General features: G+C 36.3%; 1 protein-coding gene across 1 annotated transcript in view; it reads right to left on the bottom strand.

Moving 5' to 3' along the window:
- Positions 1-356: 356 nt before the first annotated feature.
- LOC306887078 (synaptic vesicle glycoprotein 2A-like) overlaps positions 357-17,275 on the bottom strand; it is a 36,766-nt gene continuing 19,847 nt past the window's right edge. Inside the window, exons 3-13 of the mRNA XM_079444562.1 lie at positions 10,778-10,958; positions 9,520-9,671; positions 8,148-8,281; positions 7,947-8,036; positions 7,408-7,518; positions 5,990-6,078; positions 5,735-5,899; positions 5,146-5,279; positions 3,331-3,534; positions 3,063-3,222; positions 357-1,497 (exon numbers count right to left, since the gene is read on the bottom strand). Coding sequence (XP_079300688.1) covers positions 1,314-1,497; positions 3,063-3,222; positions 3,331-3,534; positions 5,146-5,279; positions 5,735-5,899; positions 5,990-6,078; positions 7,408-7,518; positions 7,947-8,036; positions 8,148-8,281; positions 9,520-9,671; positions 10,778-10,958 — 1,604 coding nt within the window. The 3' untranslated portion in view covers positions 357-1,313. The remainder of the gene's footprint in view (positions 1,498-3,062; positions 3,223-3,330; positions 3,535-5,145; positions 5,280-5,734; positions 5,900-5,989; positions 6,079-7,407; positions 7,519-7,946; positions 8,037-8,147; positions 8,282-9,519; positions 9,672-10,777; positions 10,959-17,275) is intronic.

Here is a 17,275-nt window from a genome sequence, read left to right as displayed (position 1 = left end):
ACTTGTTCAGTCATTTTTTAATATCTTTGCTTTGATTAAAAAACTGAAATCCCTTAATGAACAGATAAACTGTATATACATACATCAAATGGAATCTATCTAAAACATATGTTGATACTAGTTCAACATTTGAACATGTAAATATCTTTTCTTATATATATATATATATATATGTTTTTATATTTAATAATAGTTTGAGTGTTCAAACAGACAGACTTGAATTACAGCTAAATTTTATATATTTATATTCAATACATAATTTACATAATCATCAAAATAAAACTATTGTTTTTGACAGTTTAATCAAATCACATTGTGCTTCATTTGTTCATTTTTTTTCCTTTAGTTTTTTTCTTATGCGTTCAATGTATGAAAACGGGGCGAATGTAACGTTTGTCTCAATGTTTGCGCACATTGACGCAACTAAACTGCTCTGTGGATCTCAATAGGAACACAAACTCTGGGACAAAGTATGATAGTAGCATATAACAGTGCAAACTATGAATAATGGCATACTAAACCATACAAATGACAACCCATCATGTCACTTATCTCATATTTTACATCCTGTCCAAAGAATCCTAGGTAGAGTAGCGTAATACAGAGTGCTTCCATCAGTTATGTTCACTATTCTTATGAATCATCACGCTTCATTGCATGCACAACACCGTCAATAATCAGACATTTTGAAAGAGCAACCGAATTTGAATTCCCGAAAACCAAAAATGAGTGAACCACTGTATATAGTAATGTGATGTCAGTGTTAATGCATTAAAACATTTAAAAAGCGAGGAGTGATTGAGCCGATATTGCAGACAATTGCGGCATCACACACTTTTTATGTTTTTGGGACACTACGGACTAGAGTAAAGCAACAACAATAACCATCACCAGCACCACTAGATCAACACTGTCCATTCAAATATATCTACCTACTGATTTCACGGGTCCTCAGTGATGGTTTTCAAATCATGTGATGGCTCGGATGAAGATTAAAGGGAAAGTCAAAATGAACATGTTAAATTTCACATTCATTCCATAACGCAAAGCTGGAATGTGTTTAGCATGGCAGATTTTCTACACGCACACATACACACAGGGTTTCCAATATTCCTGTGAGACATCAGCAGGGAACATATGTATACATGTAGCTCTGAATGAAATCAAATTAAACTGAAATTATAATACGTCTGCACATATTGGAGGAATGAAGATATCTGTAAATGTTGGATTTGTGTCGGCTGCTTCCAGCATTGCTCACTCACGGACAGGGTCAAACTCAAACGCCGCCACCTGCATGCTGGAACCCTGCACTATTGAAGCACCTGACCGCGAGTCTCAGGAAGCTTGAGAGCCAAGAAGCTTCCGACTGCCAAAGCCCCCGATGCGAAGAGGATGGGCACTGCTTTAGTGATGCCCACGAACGACTGGAAGATGCTGATGCCCAGAACTGCAGCTAATTTACAGAGGGCGTTTAGAAACCCGAAGGCTGTAGTTCTGTGGAAAAGATTAAAAACGTCACAAATTGGATCAGTCAATAAAGAAATATGTCCTTCTTTTTGAAAGAAGTCTCTTATGGTCACCAAGGCTCCATTTATTTGCACTAAGCGTAAATAGCGATAGATGCTATTTAGACAAGTGAAAATAGCATATTTTCTTAGCAACAGATTCTATTTACACTAAGTGAAAATACAGTAGCAGCATTTTTTTGTGATATGCTATTTACATTAAGTGCAAATAGCTAAACATTCTATTTACACTGTTTAAATAGCAGGATTTTCTGCTATTTATTCTACTTATTGCAAATAGTGGCAATTATCTACACCTCAGTATTGTACTACATTATAAAACAGTATGGAGTAATAACTTATTGAGTGTAAATTTTCATTCAAATTATTAAATGGATGCCATCTTATTGGGAAAATAAAGCCCTCCGTAACCCTACCCGTTACTTTATTTTCAACTTTTTGATTATTTCCTTCATTTTTATTGAAAATAAATGCTTTTCTGATGTGATTTGAAAAAGTTTGCCAATAGGCGGATTCAACCCGGGTCGATCGCGCCAAAAAGACTACAGCACGCGCTTTATCATCTACACCACTGGAGCTGATGATTGTTGACCGTCTTTTGTAATGTTGACTAGTTGGTGGGCGGAGTTAGTATAAATAGCCTCTGCCAAGAAGGCGGGCTATTTGCACATAGTGTAAATAGACACTCCATTTATGATAACTTTTCACCATCAGTACTCCAGTCTTCAGTGTCACATGATCTTTCAGAAATCATTCTACACAAAAATAAAGGTTCTTTATTGGTCACTAAAGGTTCCACAAAGCTTTAACAACCAAGGAAACTTTTCATTGCAGAACACGATTCTTATAAGAACTGTTCACTAAAAGGTTCTTTGTGGAACTCAAAATGGTTCTATGGCATCACTGCAAAAAAAATAAAAATAATAATTGTAATATACCGAAGAAATATTTGGTATAATTATGAATGTTGAAAACAGTCGTTCTGCTTCGTATTTTTGTGGAAGCGGATCAATTTTTTCCAGATTCTTTGGTAAATAGAAAGTTATTTGTGATCTTTTATGATATTGTAAATGTCTCCAAAACGATTCTGAAATCGGTTGTTCAGCGAGTGAACTCTTAGGGGTGCTAAAGAGCACATTTTTTTAAGCAGGCACTGTCAACATATTTTCTTAGAAATAAAGCATAGCACTTTGTAGCAGAACCACTGAGACTTCATTCATTTTGACTGAGAGTTTTTAGATATGCCCTAAATTATTATGTATTTGATCTGCACTGCGGTGGCAATGCAGCACAGAGTTACTGACATACATTTGATCTATTAATCTTTCTAATCATTTTACACAGTATGAAAACATTCTCGTTAAAGAAGAAGAGAATCTTGTTTTTTTTATCTAATTTCTTGACAAATATACATTGTAACATGGCGTAAGTGCCCAAATATGCATTGGGATCACTGTTTAATATGCATGCACAGAGAAAAGAGGACGATTGTGATAGATGCACAATAATCACAGAAATAGGAGCTTGGCCCACCTCTTGTCCGAGGGGTACAGCTCCACTGTTAGCACATCCAGGGCATTCCATGATGCAATGCTGATGCCCCCGAATAGACAGAGCAAGGCGATCATAGCAGATTCACTGTTTCCAAATGACAGGAAGAAGCAGCTGACGCAGGAAATCACACTGGAACCCGCTGCACCAGATGAGAGTGAGAATTTTTTTTATTATTATTTTTAAAAAGGCTTCATATTATTCTGAGCCCCAAAAACAATTTAGCACTGATACAACTTGTTTTTCTTACCCAGCATTCTTAGACGTCCGATCTTGTCCATGAGCAGGGCAGACACGATGTTCCCGGGCAGGACGGCAAGTGTGCCAAGGAAGCTGACGAAATAGATCATGTACGCGTTGTTCTCATCACTGAAATCCAGCATACAGCCCTCTTTGTTATGCAGAAAAGTGCTGTTGATGAGTTTGCTGTTGATCAGTCGGTACTTGAACAAGTCTAGAAACAGATGAGGGCTCTCGTTAACCAATGCAGCAGCTATTCCTCCATTACACCATTTTAAGTGTGCAGGCGTTTCTAGGTCAAACTGCTGTAAGAATCAATAGGGTGACCATACGTACTCTTTTTTTTTTTTTTTCTGGACACGTCCTTGCTGGGATTTCTAAATTGCCAAGTTTTAGCTTTGTTCTCCAATTGACACGCTTTCTACAGTCTTCAAACATTATATGTACTGTAAGTGTATTTGCATTGCTTTGACCGTTTTCTATAGATCCCACCTTACTGCACACCACGATTAGTTGAAAATTTATAGTTCAGTCATGAAACAAGATGGCGCAGGCTGATGGGCAGTAACGTAACTGATGCAGCACGCTTTCAGAGTTTCCCTGAAATCCACCACCTTCCCCATCTCCACCTGTATAGATCTGCTACGGGTTATTTTATACGCTATTTGTGCAGCAGCAGCATGTCTTAAATACTCACAGCAGTGTATTGCCATATGCACTGGCAGTAGCAAGTTCCTGTACTTGCTTGCAGCGGCAGCAATAATCTACAACTACAGCAATAACCAGCAGCAGCAGCAATTCAGCAGCAGCGTAGCAGATCTATTCTGCCAAGACCAAATACATTAACATTGTCATAAACATTACCATGCTAAAATCTTCTGAGAGTTGTCACAATTGAACTACTTTTCAGTCATTACCTTCAGCAAGTATGAAAATAAGTCATCTTTATGTATGTGGTCTAATGCATTGAGCTACTTCCTGATGCACAGGACATTTACCTCCATACTAAAACCTTGTAAGCTGTCATTCACTCAGGATATGGATATTATAGTATTTGCCATCTTGGAATAATTTTTTCATTTATTTCATTGCCATGCATTCTGGGATTTGCCAACCTTTTGAAACACAGCATTTTGCATGCCAGGGGATGCATGAAATTATAAAATACACTTTACAGGAATGGTCCACCCAAAAAATGAAAATTGAGCCATCATTCATTTTTCTGTGGAACACAAGAGAAGATATTTTGAAGAATCTTGGTAACCAAACGGTTTTGGGTCCTGTTGACTTCTATAGTCAACATAAAAAGGTTTGGTTACCAATATCTTCTTTTGTGTTTTACAGAAGAAGGAAATGCATACAGGTTTGGAATGACTTGAGGATGAGTAAATTATGACAGTGAACTATCTAATGCTTTGGATAAAAGCATCTGCAAATGCATTCATGTAAACATTAAAATGCTGTATTTGTTTCTTAGCCTCATCATTCATTTGCAAGCTGCTCAGGGAAACAATCATAAACGCTCAGCACGACTGAATCAGGAAAAGCAGATTGTCATTCCTTCACAGACAGGCAGAGGAAGAATCTGCGCTGGTGTTGCTAGGATACCTGAAGCATTTTCAATGCATTCAATAGCTCTAGAATCTGGAGCCATTTTAACTGAAGAAAAGCATGTCATACGAGTGTCTTCTTATAGTGGATCAGAGCTTTGAACGACTACGGCTGGAATATTTTATACGTCTGAATGTGTCAATCGCACTCGGCATTCAACAGCAATGCTATATCTTTTTATATCCAGAAAGGGTGAAACCTGTGGTTTTCTCACCTGTGTTGTAGAAGAGGGTGGAGATGAAGGTGCAGTTTCTGAAGAAGGTGTTGCTTGACGTGATATCCTCAAAGTAGCATTCCTCAAACAGGGAGTCTTCAAATACCATAGACTTCATCTTCATATTCAAGAACCTTTAATAACAAAAAGAAAACATTCACTAAGAAATTTGTATTGCTTAGAGGTGTTCAGAATTGCTTTAGCTTCTACAAAGTGGCCTAAATACACGTAAAAACACGCTTTGCTTGTCCTGTGGTAAACATGAAATATCATACATAAAACAGATCAATATTAAGCACCAAAACAAGAAAACAAACTACAACTAAAAGCATTAGCTGATAAGAGATTAGCTTGTATATAAAACCACATTCCTGATTAGCTGAACGTAAACTAGATTTGTGGGAAAGACTTTATCTAGTTGAAGTGGAACAGCTGCTCATAATTGGGACACATTATTTGAATAAAACTCTAGGACACTGACTGATTAATAGTTTCATAGAGGAGCTGGACTCTTCACATAGTGAGCTGCCTTACTGTCTACAGACAGCCACCTACGTCAAATTGATTTCTGCCTGTGAGCAGTGCTTACTTGTTGTTGAAGTACTCTCCATTCCGGTGGATCTGGTTCTCCAGGGTGAAGTTAAAGGTCACATGCTCCACTTTCTCTTTGATGAAGACCTTTGTGCGAGAGGAGTACTCTTGTTTCTGCAGGTATTTGATCATGTCAGGAAACCAAACGGTCAGCCCGTAGTAGCTGGAGTCAGAGAGCAACAAGACATGAAACGATGCAGAGATGCATTCATTGGATAGGTTGGAAAAATGCATGTGATTCAGGGTAGTTTACCTGAAGGACATGGAAAACCACACGGCCATCATCATGTAGGTGATCCTCCGGTACTCTGGATTAAACACTGTCAGGAAGTTGCTCCACACCTGGACACCCAAAATAAAGCAGGATTTTATTTGAGTCCAATGTAACAGACACTTTATTGTTTATAGTTCAATTTATGGAAACTAAGCAGCAAATATGTGTGAATCAGAATTGCCATGGTTACAAAGTCACTAAAATGTAAACACGTTAACATTTGACTACCCACATATCAATGCCCATTCGGTACTCAGCAAATTGGTGAGGGCATTATTATTTATTTCATGCAAAGAGGTTAGCCAATTACAATAACAATCATTTACATACTATATATTCAGTGCTGTTTAAAAGTTTGGTGTTGAAGAAGATTTTTTAATGTTTTTGAAAAAAGGCCCTTAAGGTCACCAAAGCTGCATTTATTTGATCAAAAATACAGTAGTCCTGTGACATGTGTCACTTGATCATTCTAATGCTGATTTGTTTCTTAAGAAATATTTCAGTAACACTTTATTTTAAGGTGTCCTTGTTACGTTACATGTACTTACTATTGTAATAACAATAAATTATGCATAATTACATGTAAGTAACCCTAAACCAATCCCTAATCCTAACCCTAACCATATAGTAAGTACATGTAGTTAATTAATATTACTCAGTACTTAAATGTATAATTAGACTGTAAGGACGCCTTAAAATAAAGTGTAACCAATATCTCTTATTATTATAAATGTTGAAAACTGCTTAGTGTTATTTTATTATTATTATAATATAATTTTTATATTTTCATTTTACTTTGAGTTAGTTTTACTCTTTTGTCATATTTATTAGTTTTTGTTATTTTTAAATATTATTTGGATTTATTTATTTTAGTTCAGTTTTAACTTTTTATATCCAGTTAGTAATTTTAGAGCGTCAACATTATTTTTATAACATTATTTTATTTAGTTGCCAAGAACAGCTACTGTTTAGTTCATGTAATATTTTATTATTAATTATTTTTTATTTTGTTTTTAGGTTAACAAAATTGGTTTTAATAGTTTTGGCCCCGGTGTTGCATAATATTTTTGTGGAAAACATGATACTTTTTTCAGGATTCTTTGGTAAATAGAATTTTCAAAAGAACAGTGTTTAAATATAAATCTTTTGTAACATTATAAATGTATTTTCTGTCACTTATTATCAATTTAATGCATGCTTGCTGAATGAAAGTGTTAATGAAAAAAAACCTCTGAGCAGTAGTGTTCAATGAAATAATGACTTTTTGGTGCAAGAAACTTTGACTGATATAAAATAAAATGTGCAGAAGAATAGAATATGTCCTCTGTAGATCATTTGAAATTTAAATTTCATTTGGTAGTTGTTTGAGTGATTTTTGCGGTGTTATTGTACTCTACCTGATGGAAGAGGTTGGTCAGCTTGATCCTCCAGCGTTGATGCCAGGCTGTGGTCTCTCCACCCATATCAACCAGCTCATCCATCTGTTTCACCGTCTTAATAGTGGTGACCTGAGGATTTCACAGCATGCTTCAAAACATGCCTTCATGCTTTACTGATATTCTCAGTTGTGTGTGGTTAATTGGTAGGAATCTGCTCATGAATAGCCTATATTAACTAAAATACTTGGCAATGAAAGGTGAGCGTGTCTAATTAAGCAACAAGATTAAGATTTACAGTGCTAATCGTTGCAGACTTTAAAAGGCTCCATAATACTTACAGAATGTTGTTTAAGTTCTCAAACTAAAAAAATAACTTTATTGACCTTCATTAAATGTGCATGAAAGCCAATTTAACTCTGGTTCGGCCAGATAAATGGAAACCCATTAGCATGGCTACATAATTCATTTCTAATTCATACCGAGAAATTTTAATTTTCACAGATCACTTCCATTCTAATGTCATTCCTCCTTCTGATGGTGAATCTAGCAGTACTCACAGAGAAAACCCTCTCTGGGTAGCCCTTGGCCCTCATGTTGGTGTCATGGACCTGCTTCAGAATCATCCAAGCTTCATCATGTTTTCCGTTCTGTTAAAACACACACATTGCAGCAAAGCCATCTTTCATTTAGGAACTGCAGTTTTCCCTACAGCATGAACAAAAAACACAATCCAAGCCAGGATGTGGGACGTCACTAACCTCCAGGAAGAAGCGTGGGCTCTCTGGCATGATGGTCAGCGCAGCGATAGCGGCGACGGACGGGAACGCACACACCAGCACAAACACTCGCCAGCTGTGAAACTGGTAGGCTGAGCCCATCTGGAAACTCCAGCCTGGTTAAAGGGAAAGGGCATATATTACTAGTTGCAGTCAATCAGGCTCAGAAACAAACTTTTCCATTAAGGGGCAACATTTCCCCACTAGAACTGATGTCAAGAGGCATTTTTTACCTTTGCATTGCATTCTTAATTAATCAAATCAATCAGAAAACAATCATCAGAATACTATAGACTCACTGTTACCAACAAAATCATATAAACATCTAAAAAAGTCAAAGGTGGCACAGAAGCTGCATCTCACATGGCATTTACAGCCTGTTTAATGATGGCTTATTTTGTTTGCAAATATATGAGATTAATGTCATTTTAAATAGCCTCAAAAGTACATACAAATAAAAGAAAAACATGTACTTTCACTTTTCATTTATTCATTCCAATTATAAATGATTTTGTTTAATTGTGCAGGTGCTTTTTTCCCCCAGTATCTTGCCTTTGGGTGATATTTTGGTGATTTTGGTTGCATTTTTGCCCTAAGCCCTTGTTAATTTCTGACCCTGCACTAAATGCACATTTACAAAGTCATAAAATATCCAAAATATTTCAAGATATCAAAATGTAACTTCAGTCTTTCAGGGACAGAGAAACCACACTGAAAAAGGTAAGCTAAAAATGTATTTGAAAAAATGTGGTAAAATCTAAATTATTGATTTTATTTAAATAAAAAATGTTATTTAACATTACTAAATCAACCTGAGTATTTTAGGATGTATCAACAAAACTACATTTAAGGGTAAGATCAGATACAGTAGAAATAGATCTTTAATATAACAAGTACAGGTTACCACTTTTTACACTGCATTACAATTTTAGTGCTTAATTAATATTCACATATATCATAATTTACAGTCATCACCCAAGCCACACCTGGAACATGGACAATGTTTTAGGATTAATTATGGCAAAAAAACTCATTGTCATTGCTGGTATTCGTGGCAAGTAGGCTTTTAAAATCATGTCATACTTTTAAAGATAAGCTGATGAGATTTATATTAATATTGTCCCTAAACCCTTTATGATCATCACATGACACGATAATTGGCTAAATTACTTTCGGTGATATCTGGATCTTAAGTTACCGGTTCAGTCCCCTCTGGAGTAAGCTGAGGTTAAGTGTCCTGCTCAAGGGCACAGTGGTGATAGTTAATGGATCTACAACCTTTCAGCTACCAGCCAAGATCAATTAACCATTAAGCTACAGAACACCACCCAAACAACGTGAGCGTGATGGTTACCATAGTGGGGAATGATGGCCCAGGCCATGGCAGCAGCGTAGATGCCTCCAATCATCCAGAACATGCAGAGCCAGCTCAAGTGCTCTCCACGCTTCTCTTGAGCCAGAAACTCAGAGTAATATGAGAACACGATGGGAATAGAGCCACCGATCCTGCAGCACGAAACAGAAAGGGACTCCATTATTAGCATATTGTGCATCATTTTTTTAAAAATAGAATATCTAATTCAAAATTAAACATAACAGTGTAGTATTTTTTTGCACCATTATAATTTTTCGAATTTGAATTGAGCAAGTAAAAACACCAGGAAGTAGAATTAAAATGAAATGAAATTGAAAATTACATTATAACCAATTACAGTGTAATTTTGGGTATTTCCAGAATCATTAGATCATATGTGTATTAATAATAGGGGTTTAAAATGCCACCTATAGAAATTGTATTTAATTCATTAAATATAATATTTCCATCAAATATATACATTCAGAAAATGTGTTCTTCCACCATATTTCATAATAGATTTATCATTTATTCTGAAAACAATTGGTGTACAATTTACTTCTGTAGGATTTGCTAGTTATGAAACACTTTTCACAAGTTTTTAGTAAATTTCAGGAAAAATGACAAAGAAATGGCAAGCAACACATTGAATTCAACATTTTAAAGTAAAAAGACTGATTAAGTATTTTCTTGTAAAACACAGACCATAATTTTTTTTCATTTACAACTTCCAAATACATATTTTTAGTGTATCATCATTTCTACATATTCTACATATTTATATATCTATTGGTAACAAAAGTTAGAACTATTAAAACATATTTTTTGTTAATTGAAATAAAGTTGAAATAAAAATAAATAACAGATGAATATTTAAAAGAAAAATAGAAATGCTGCGACTTGACAGCTAACAGAAATAAAATAAAATAAGCAAAAGTATTAATATTACTAAAAATAAAACTAGTACTAAAACTGATACTTATAATACATTAAAATAACGTGCAGAAACATAAAAACCCCAAAAAGTTATGAAAATGACAAAAGCACAGGCTGAAAATATTAAAACATACTAATTCAAAATAGGCAAAATTAAACTATATTCATACATATTTGCTTGCTATTTGTGCTATTTGTAACTATTTTGTGTTTTGAGAATTCTGAAGTCTGAAAGGGAGCCAAATGTTGCCCTACCTTCATATCTATTTTTGTATATAATAAATGTAAAAGACACTGTAGGTGGTGTGAACTGTGCATTTACCCAACACCAGAGAGCAGACGACAGAACAGGAAGGAGCTGTATCCTTGGACAAAGGAGGAGAAGAAAGCAAAGACACTGTTGATGGAGAGAGAGATAAGAAGAGTCTGTCTGCGGCCGATTCTGTCAGCCAGACCTCCCCACACAAAGGCACCCACCATCATACCCAGATACACAATTAGACCTGCCAGAGAAAGACACAGAGAGACAGGCAGATCAATAACTATACCAGCGTCCTGTCCCATCAGGATGCTCCATACAGACAATAAATCAAAGTGACCGATAGAGCATATGCTGGGTAAAATGACATTTCTGGAACTGGAGCCAAAATACGATTAAAATGTCAAAGTTGTGCTTCTTTTATAGAAGGGAACATTTTCATTGTTTTGTGCCTGAGAGCTCAAATTCATTTTGTCTTTTGTTCGTGTGTGAGGATTTGGTGAATTCACACTGACGACTCTTTCACAGCTCCAGCACCAGCTGGTCATGTGACTGCGGGTGTGAACACAGACAGGCGTCACCCGGCAGCACCACAGCAGACACAGATGTGCTGCCACGGCAATCAGAAAGCAGGGACTCATCCATGGATATAATATAAATGACCCAAGGAAAATGATATTTCTCAGATGTTGCTCTTTCACATCTGATTAAGATCGTTTCACACCTTGGGTCTTGTTGGCTAAGCTAGTTAAGCACACCAGCATCTGAAAACACAATGGTTCTGTTCCAAACCCTAGCGAGCTGTCTTGCTGTCTGCAGCCTGTATAGGCAACATCCTAACTGAAATGGAAACCTCTATATTGACAACAACATAAATATTCTGCTTCTTACGTGATTTGCATAGGAGTTTCAAATCACTCCATAATATTTTCAGAAACATATAAAAATGGACAGAGATTTATCACTAAAATAGATGTTAAGTATATATTATATGTGACCCTGGACCACAAAACCAGTCATAAGTAGCACGGGTGTATTTGTAGCAATAGCCAAAAATACTTTGTATGGGTCAAAATGATCGGATTTTCTTTTATGCCAAAATTAATAAGGATATTTAATAAAGATCATGTTCCATGAAGATATTTAGTGCATTTCCTACTGTAAATATATCAAAACGTAATTTTTGATTAGTAATATGCATTGCTAAGAACTTCATTTGGACGACTTTCTCAGCGATTTTCTCAGCATTTCGATTTTTTTTGCACCCTCAGATTCCAGATTTTCAAATAGTTGTATCTCAACCAAATATTGTCCTATCATAACAAACCATACATCAATGGAAAGCTTATTTATTTAAGCTTTCAGATGATGTATAAATCTCAATTTAAAAAAATTGACCATTATGACTGGTTTTGCGGTACAGGGTCACATATTATATTATGTCTACATTAGTCATATTTAGAATTTATTCAGAAATATAAAATAATTCAGCAGAGGCAAGGATGCATAAACCACAGGGGGGTAAATCCCCCCATCCCCCCCAGCAAATCACACCCTGTATATATTTATATATATATATGTTAGTCATACATTTTATATCCAATTTGTCCTATAAATAGCCCAAAATATATTTAAAAATATACATTTTGCATTCACTGAAAAGACAGAAAATTAATTTTCTTGGCATTTTTAGCATATGAAGGATCAGTCAACATATATTTTAAATTTGAAAAGTATATGTTCTCGTGTACATATATTCTACATGTATATTATATATTTTGGCCAGAAATATCATGGCACTATAAAATAAATTGCCTAATTAAACTCTATATTTATATGTTATTAAATTATTATTATTATTATTATTAAATATATATAATATATATACAGAGTGAGAGAGAGAAAGCTATAGCTAGATATATAAAATATATATTCCATTCACCCAAAATGTTCGACATATTTTCTGGACCATAACCTCTTAAGACCCGGGAAAAAAGTTTTAGGTTTTTTTCATGTCTTTAAATTGTTTAGAGCATTTAGAATAATGTAAAAAAAAAAAAAAAAGATATTTAATTCATAAGTTATGCTATGTCCTCGATTGAGGACGTCGGGACTCAATTTCTTTGAAAATTAAAAAGACATGAATGAACATGCATGGGAAATACAAGTCATTTTTTAAATCACCAATACATTTTTAGTTTAAGATTTTTTTTTTTTTTTACCAAACTTTGTACAAAGATGATTCTCAACTATGTTATAACAGAATGATTCGATATGACTTTTTTCTTTCTGCAAAATGTGTGTACAATGGCCATAAACTGGTTTTCTCAATATATACAATGCATCTATAAACTAAATCTAATTTGCATATTAATGTGTTTTTGGGGCAACATGTAATGAAAAAAGAAGTGTAATAATGGGAGTAATAATTGACCAGATTTTCATAATAATATATAATATTTAATAGAACATTGAAATATAATTTCTTTCCCTATTCATTTGTCTCCCAAAATGCGTAATAAACATACTCTTAGTCCCGGTGTCCTCATATGAGGACATGTATTAAATCAACATCCTGTTTCGTAACAGAAAGTCATATTTTGATTTGAAACCCCATAACATTTTCCTGAGATGTTGATTTATGACACACAATTAAAAAATTAGACAGATTTAAATGATAATTACAAAATATGATCATATTTCCATAAGAGTGTCACTAAATTAATTTCAGACATTTTTGAAGAACAAGGAGAGGGAGTGGTCACGGTGAAACATCCAATCATTTGGTATCTCTGAAAAGCACTGAATGTGCTCTGCACAGGACATCCAGACTTAAAGCTGTGGCATGTATAGTCTCAGAGAAATTCACTCCTCATATGAGGCCGCAGGGTCTTAAGAGGTTAAAGTATTTTCTCATATATTTTGTCATTAGAAAGAACAGATGAATTCTATATTTTAAATGTAAAACACACAAAAAAATTCTTGCATTCATATTCTACATATTCATCATATTGTGTTTTGGCAAGAACTATGGCATCAAAATTAATCACCTCTTAAAATGTTATGATTATCAAATATATAAACTGCACACACATATTGGGTAACACAGACTTTTCATTATATTGGACTACATTTAGTAATACCTTTCGGTATTGAATGAATTGCATTTATAAACATTTTTCTTCATTTCACCATCAGAACCAACAGCTATACTCTGATGAGCATCTGTGCTGGTGTCTGGTGTTTCTGCAGGTGTTTGAGATGCTGCTGCAAATGTTGAAGCATTAAAGTTGACTTTGTGAGGCAGCTGTCAGCACTACTTTTCTCTCACCTTGGCCTCATAATGGGCCGCTACGGCAGACAGCCGTGATGATGAGCCTTGATAGGCATCACTGCAATGCAGCACAGGGGTCTGTTATCTCAACCCCTCCTCTCCAGAGCCCATCGGCTTACACTGCACAAACCCTGCACAGGACATGCCCGCGGCTCTCAGCACCTCCCGACTGAAGCGTTGTGTCCACTGGGCAATGCATTAGCAGAGGGGAGCAGCACTAAAACAGGACGGTGGGATTTAAATACAAAAAGACTGCTCTCTTATTAGCAGCAGAAAGTTGTGTTTGCAGTCTGGGTTGAATTTGATGGGATAAAAATTTGGGTAATACAAAACAACACAAAAATGATGGTGAATCTGTCAAAGCATTTACTGGCAAAAAGAGTGTTAAAGTAAAAAAAAAATCTTAACACTTTACTTGAAGCCTTTATATTTAATGCATTATGAAGTGTTTTTAAAGCATTAAATAGGCACTGTAATGCGCCTTATAATGTGTCGTATGAATAATTGTAACCACATTTATAATGCATTATAATATTAATCTATTTATTGTTATACCTTTAAAAAATATGAAAGTGACGTGACATACGGCCAAGTATGGTGACCCATACTCGGAATTCGTGCTCTGCATTTAACCCATCCAAAGTGCACACACACAGCAGTGAACACACACACACAGCAGTGAACACACACACACCATGAACACACACCCGGAGCAGTGGGCAGCCATTTATGCTGCGGCGCCCGGGGAGCAGTTGGGGGTTCGGTGCCTTGCTCAAGGGCACATCAGTCGTGGTATTGAGGGTGGAGAGAGCGCTGGACATTCACTCCCCCCACCTACAATCCCTGCCGGCCCGAGACTCGAACCCACAACCTTTGGATCACGAGTCCAACTGTCTAACCATTAGGCCACGACCTCCAACTTGTTATTCAAATATTATCCATTACTCTACATTGCACCTGCATTTTTAAGTGTTTAATTACAATTTTTTATGAAAAGATATAAAGCATTTAACATACATCATGAATAAATTATAATGCATTATATATTAACATTTTGTGTTTTGCTTTCCAGTAAAATATATGACTTCATAAAAGTAAAATAAATGTAATTAAAGAATAATTATAATCATTAAGTAATCTTTTAACAGATAATATATATCTTACATGCAATTTGTGTGTGTGTGTATGAAATATTTCATACAACATTATATATATACATATACATACATAAATACAGTACACACACATATACTTAAATATAGGCAAGGCAAGGCAAGTTTATTTATATAGCACATTTCATACACAATGGTAATTCAAAGTGCTTTACATAAAATTAGGTAAAATAATCATTAAAAATAATCACAACAATAAAACAAGAATTTAAAAACTTTTCAAATGATTAAAAATTAAAAATGTGCAGAGCACATTTGCTAACGAGACCTGAACAATAGAAATGACAACACCGAACACATGTGCTGTGTGATTTTACACAACTCACCTGACAGTATTAATAAACACGACTGCGCTCACGGTTAACCATGTGTCTTGAATTTAAAGGGAAGGTCTGTGTTTTACACTACCACTGCTACACTGATGCAACACGACCCAGCCAATTAGGGCTTGGGGATGGTTGAGTGGGCGGGGCCGCATGCATGATGCCACAGGGGTCTCAGAGATGCAGGAGAGGGGAGGGGCAGGGCAAGAGCCTGGAGACAGTTGACCTCAGCCTCCTCTTCCTCCTCAGAGAGAGAGAGAGAGAGCAGAGGGGGAAGGGCGCGAGAAGAGGCTGTGATTCTCCAGCACAGTGACAGGAAAGCACACAGGCTCCAGGGTTTAGGAAGTGAGGGAAAAACAGAGAGAAAGCGGGGGAGGGGAGGGGAGACTATTTATAGAGGCAGTTTTTCCTTTCTCTGAGTGTGTCTATGCGTCACAGACGAGGGGAGCGCGATGGACTGTGGCAGGTTTGTATTCTGTTCTTCAGTTTCACCCGGACTAATGTGCCGTTTGGCACCCGGTGTTCTGGTGAGAAACAGGCTAAACGTGCGCCGTCAAAGATACAGCGGCGTCACCTTTTACCCTCATCACTGAGCTGAGCAGAAACATCTATCTGTCGTTCTATCATTCTAACATCTATCTATCTATCCATCCATCCATCCATCCATCCATCTATCTACTTGTCTTTATATGCATCTACATCTATCCGTGAGCCACTGTAGCATCCATCCATCCAAACAAATGTTCAATACAAATCCATCAAACCATAAAATCTCCACGACGCCTGATTTGTCATAACATTTAATGAGGCGATTTACTTTCAGTCCCAAATAATAATAGTGTTGTATCCATCTTATTTTCATATTACACACGCACAAAACAGTTTCTTCTCATTTAGGCCTTGTTCGATGCATTAAAAGCCATCAGTAGAGAAACATGCAGGTTGACTGCTGGGTGCTGTGAGCAGAAGCAAACCCTCCGTGGGCCATTTCATCCCACACATCCAAGCGGTTGGATTTGATTGGAGAGTGTCATGTGACAGAGGCTGAAGCATTTCTGCTGCAGAGCTGCAGCTGCGGGTGCATAGAAACGTTTCAGCACTAGGACCCAGCAGAGATGCAGACAGCACTCCTGCATGAGTCAAGGCTGTTTTGTAACAGGGGAGAGACCAAGGGCCCTACTCCCCAATGGCACTCAAATACACACGCTCAGCTGAGACCCACGCCGAGTGAATATGTCAATGAACAAGCACTGACATGAGCACACAAGCTCACATTATAACCCAAGGTGTGAACCTTACGACCAAGAAAACACATCAGTAATGTCCCAATAATCACTTAAAAGATCGATTATCAAATAGCTAACATAAAGAAACAATGAATATGGTTTAAGAGCAGCAACACCTGCGTGCATGCATGAGCAGAGCAGTTAAAGTGACCAAAATGTCTGTGGACATTATGTTTTTTGGACATGTAACATGATGTTCAAGGACCCATGCAAAAGGACTACTAGAATATTGTATCACAGACCACAAGCAGACAGAACAAGCCATGAAAGCACACTCTGCTGTTCAGCATGTCTATTGTCAGTTAATTATAGCTCAAACTGCGTCAATGCTGCGTCGGGTTCGACCAGGATGGAGAATTGTGTGTCCTTGCTGGATGGACTGACAGATGGTGAAATGGGCACAAGATGACAGTGGAAACTGGCCTTAAGATATATTTTGTTTATAT

Source organism: Barbus barbus, assembly GCF_936440315.1.
Source record: "Barbus barbus genome assembly, chromosome: 21".
NCBI lineage: Eukaryota > Metazoa > Chordata > Actinopteri > Cypriniformes > Cyprinidae > Barbus > Barbus barbus.
Note: the sequence above shows the minus strand (reverse complement) of the source record. Positions and strands in the feature narration are given on the sequence as shown.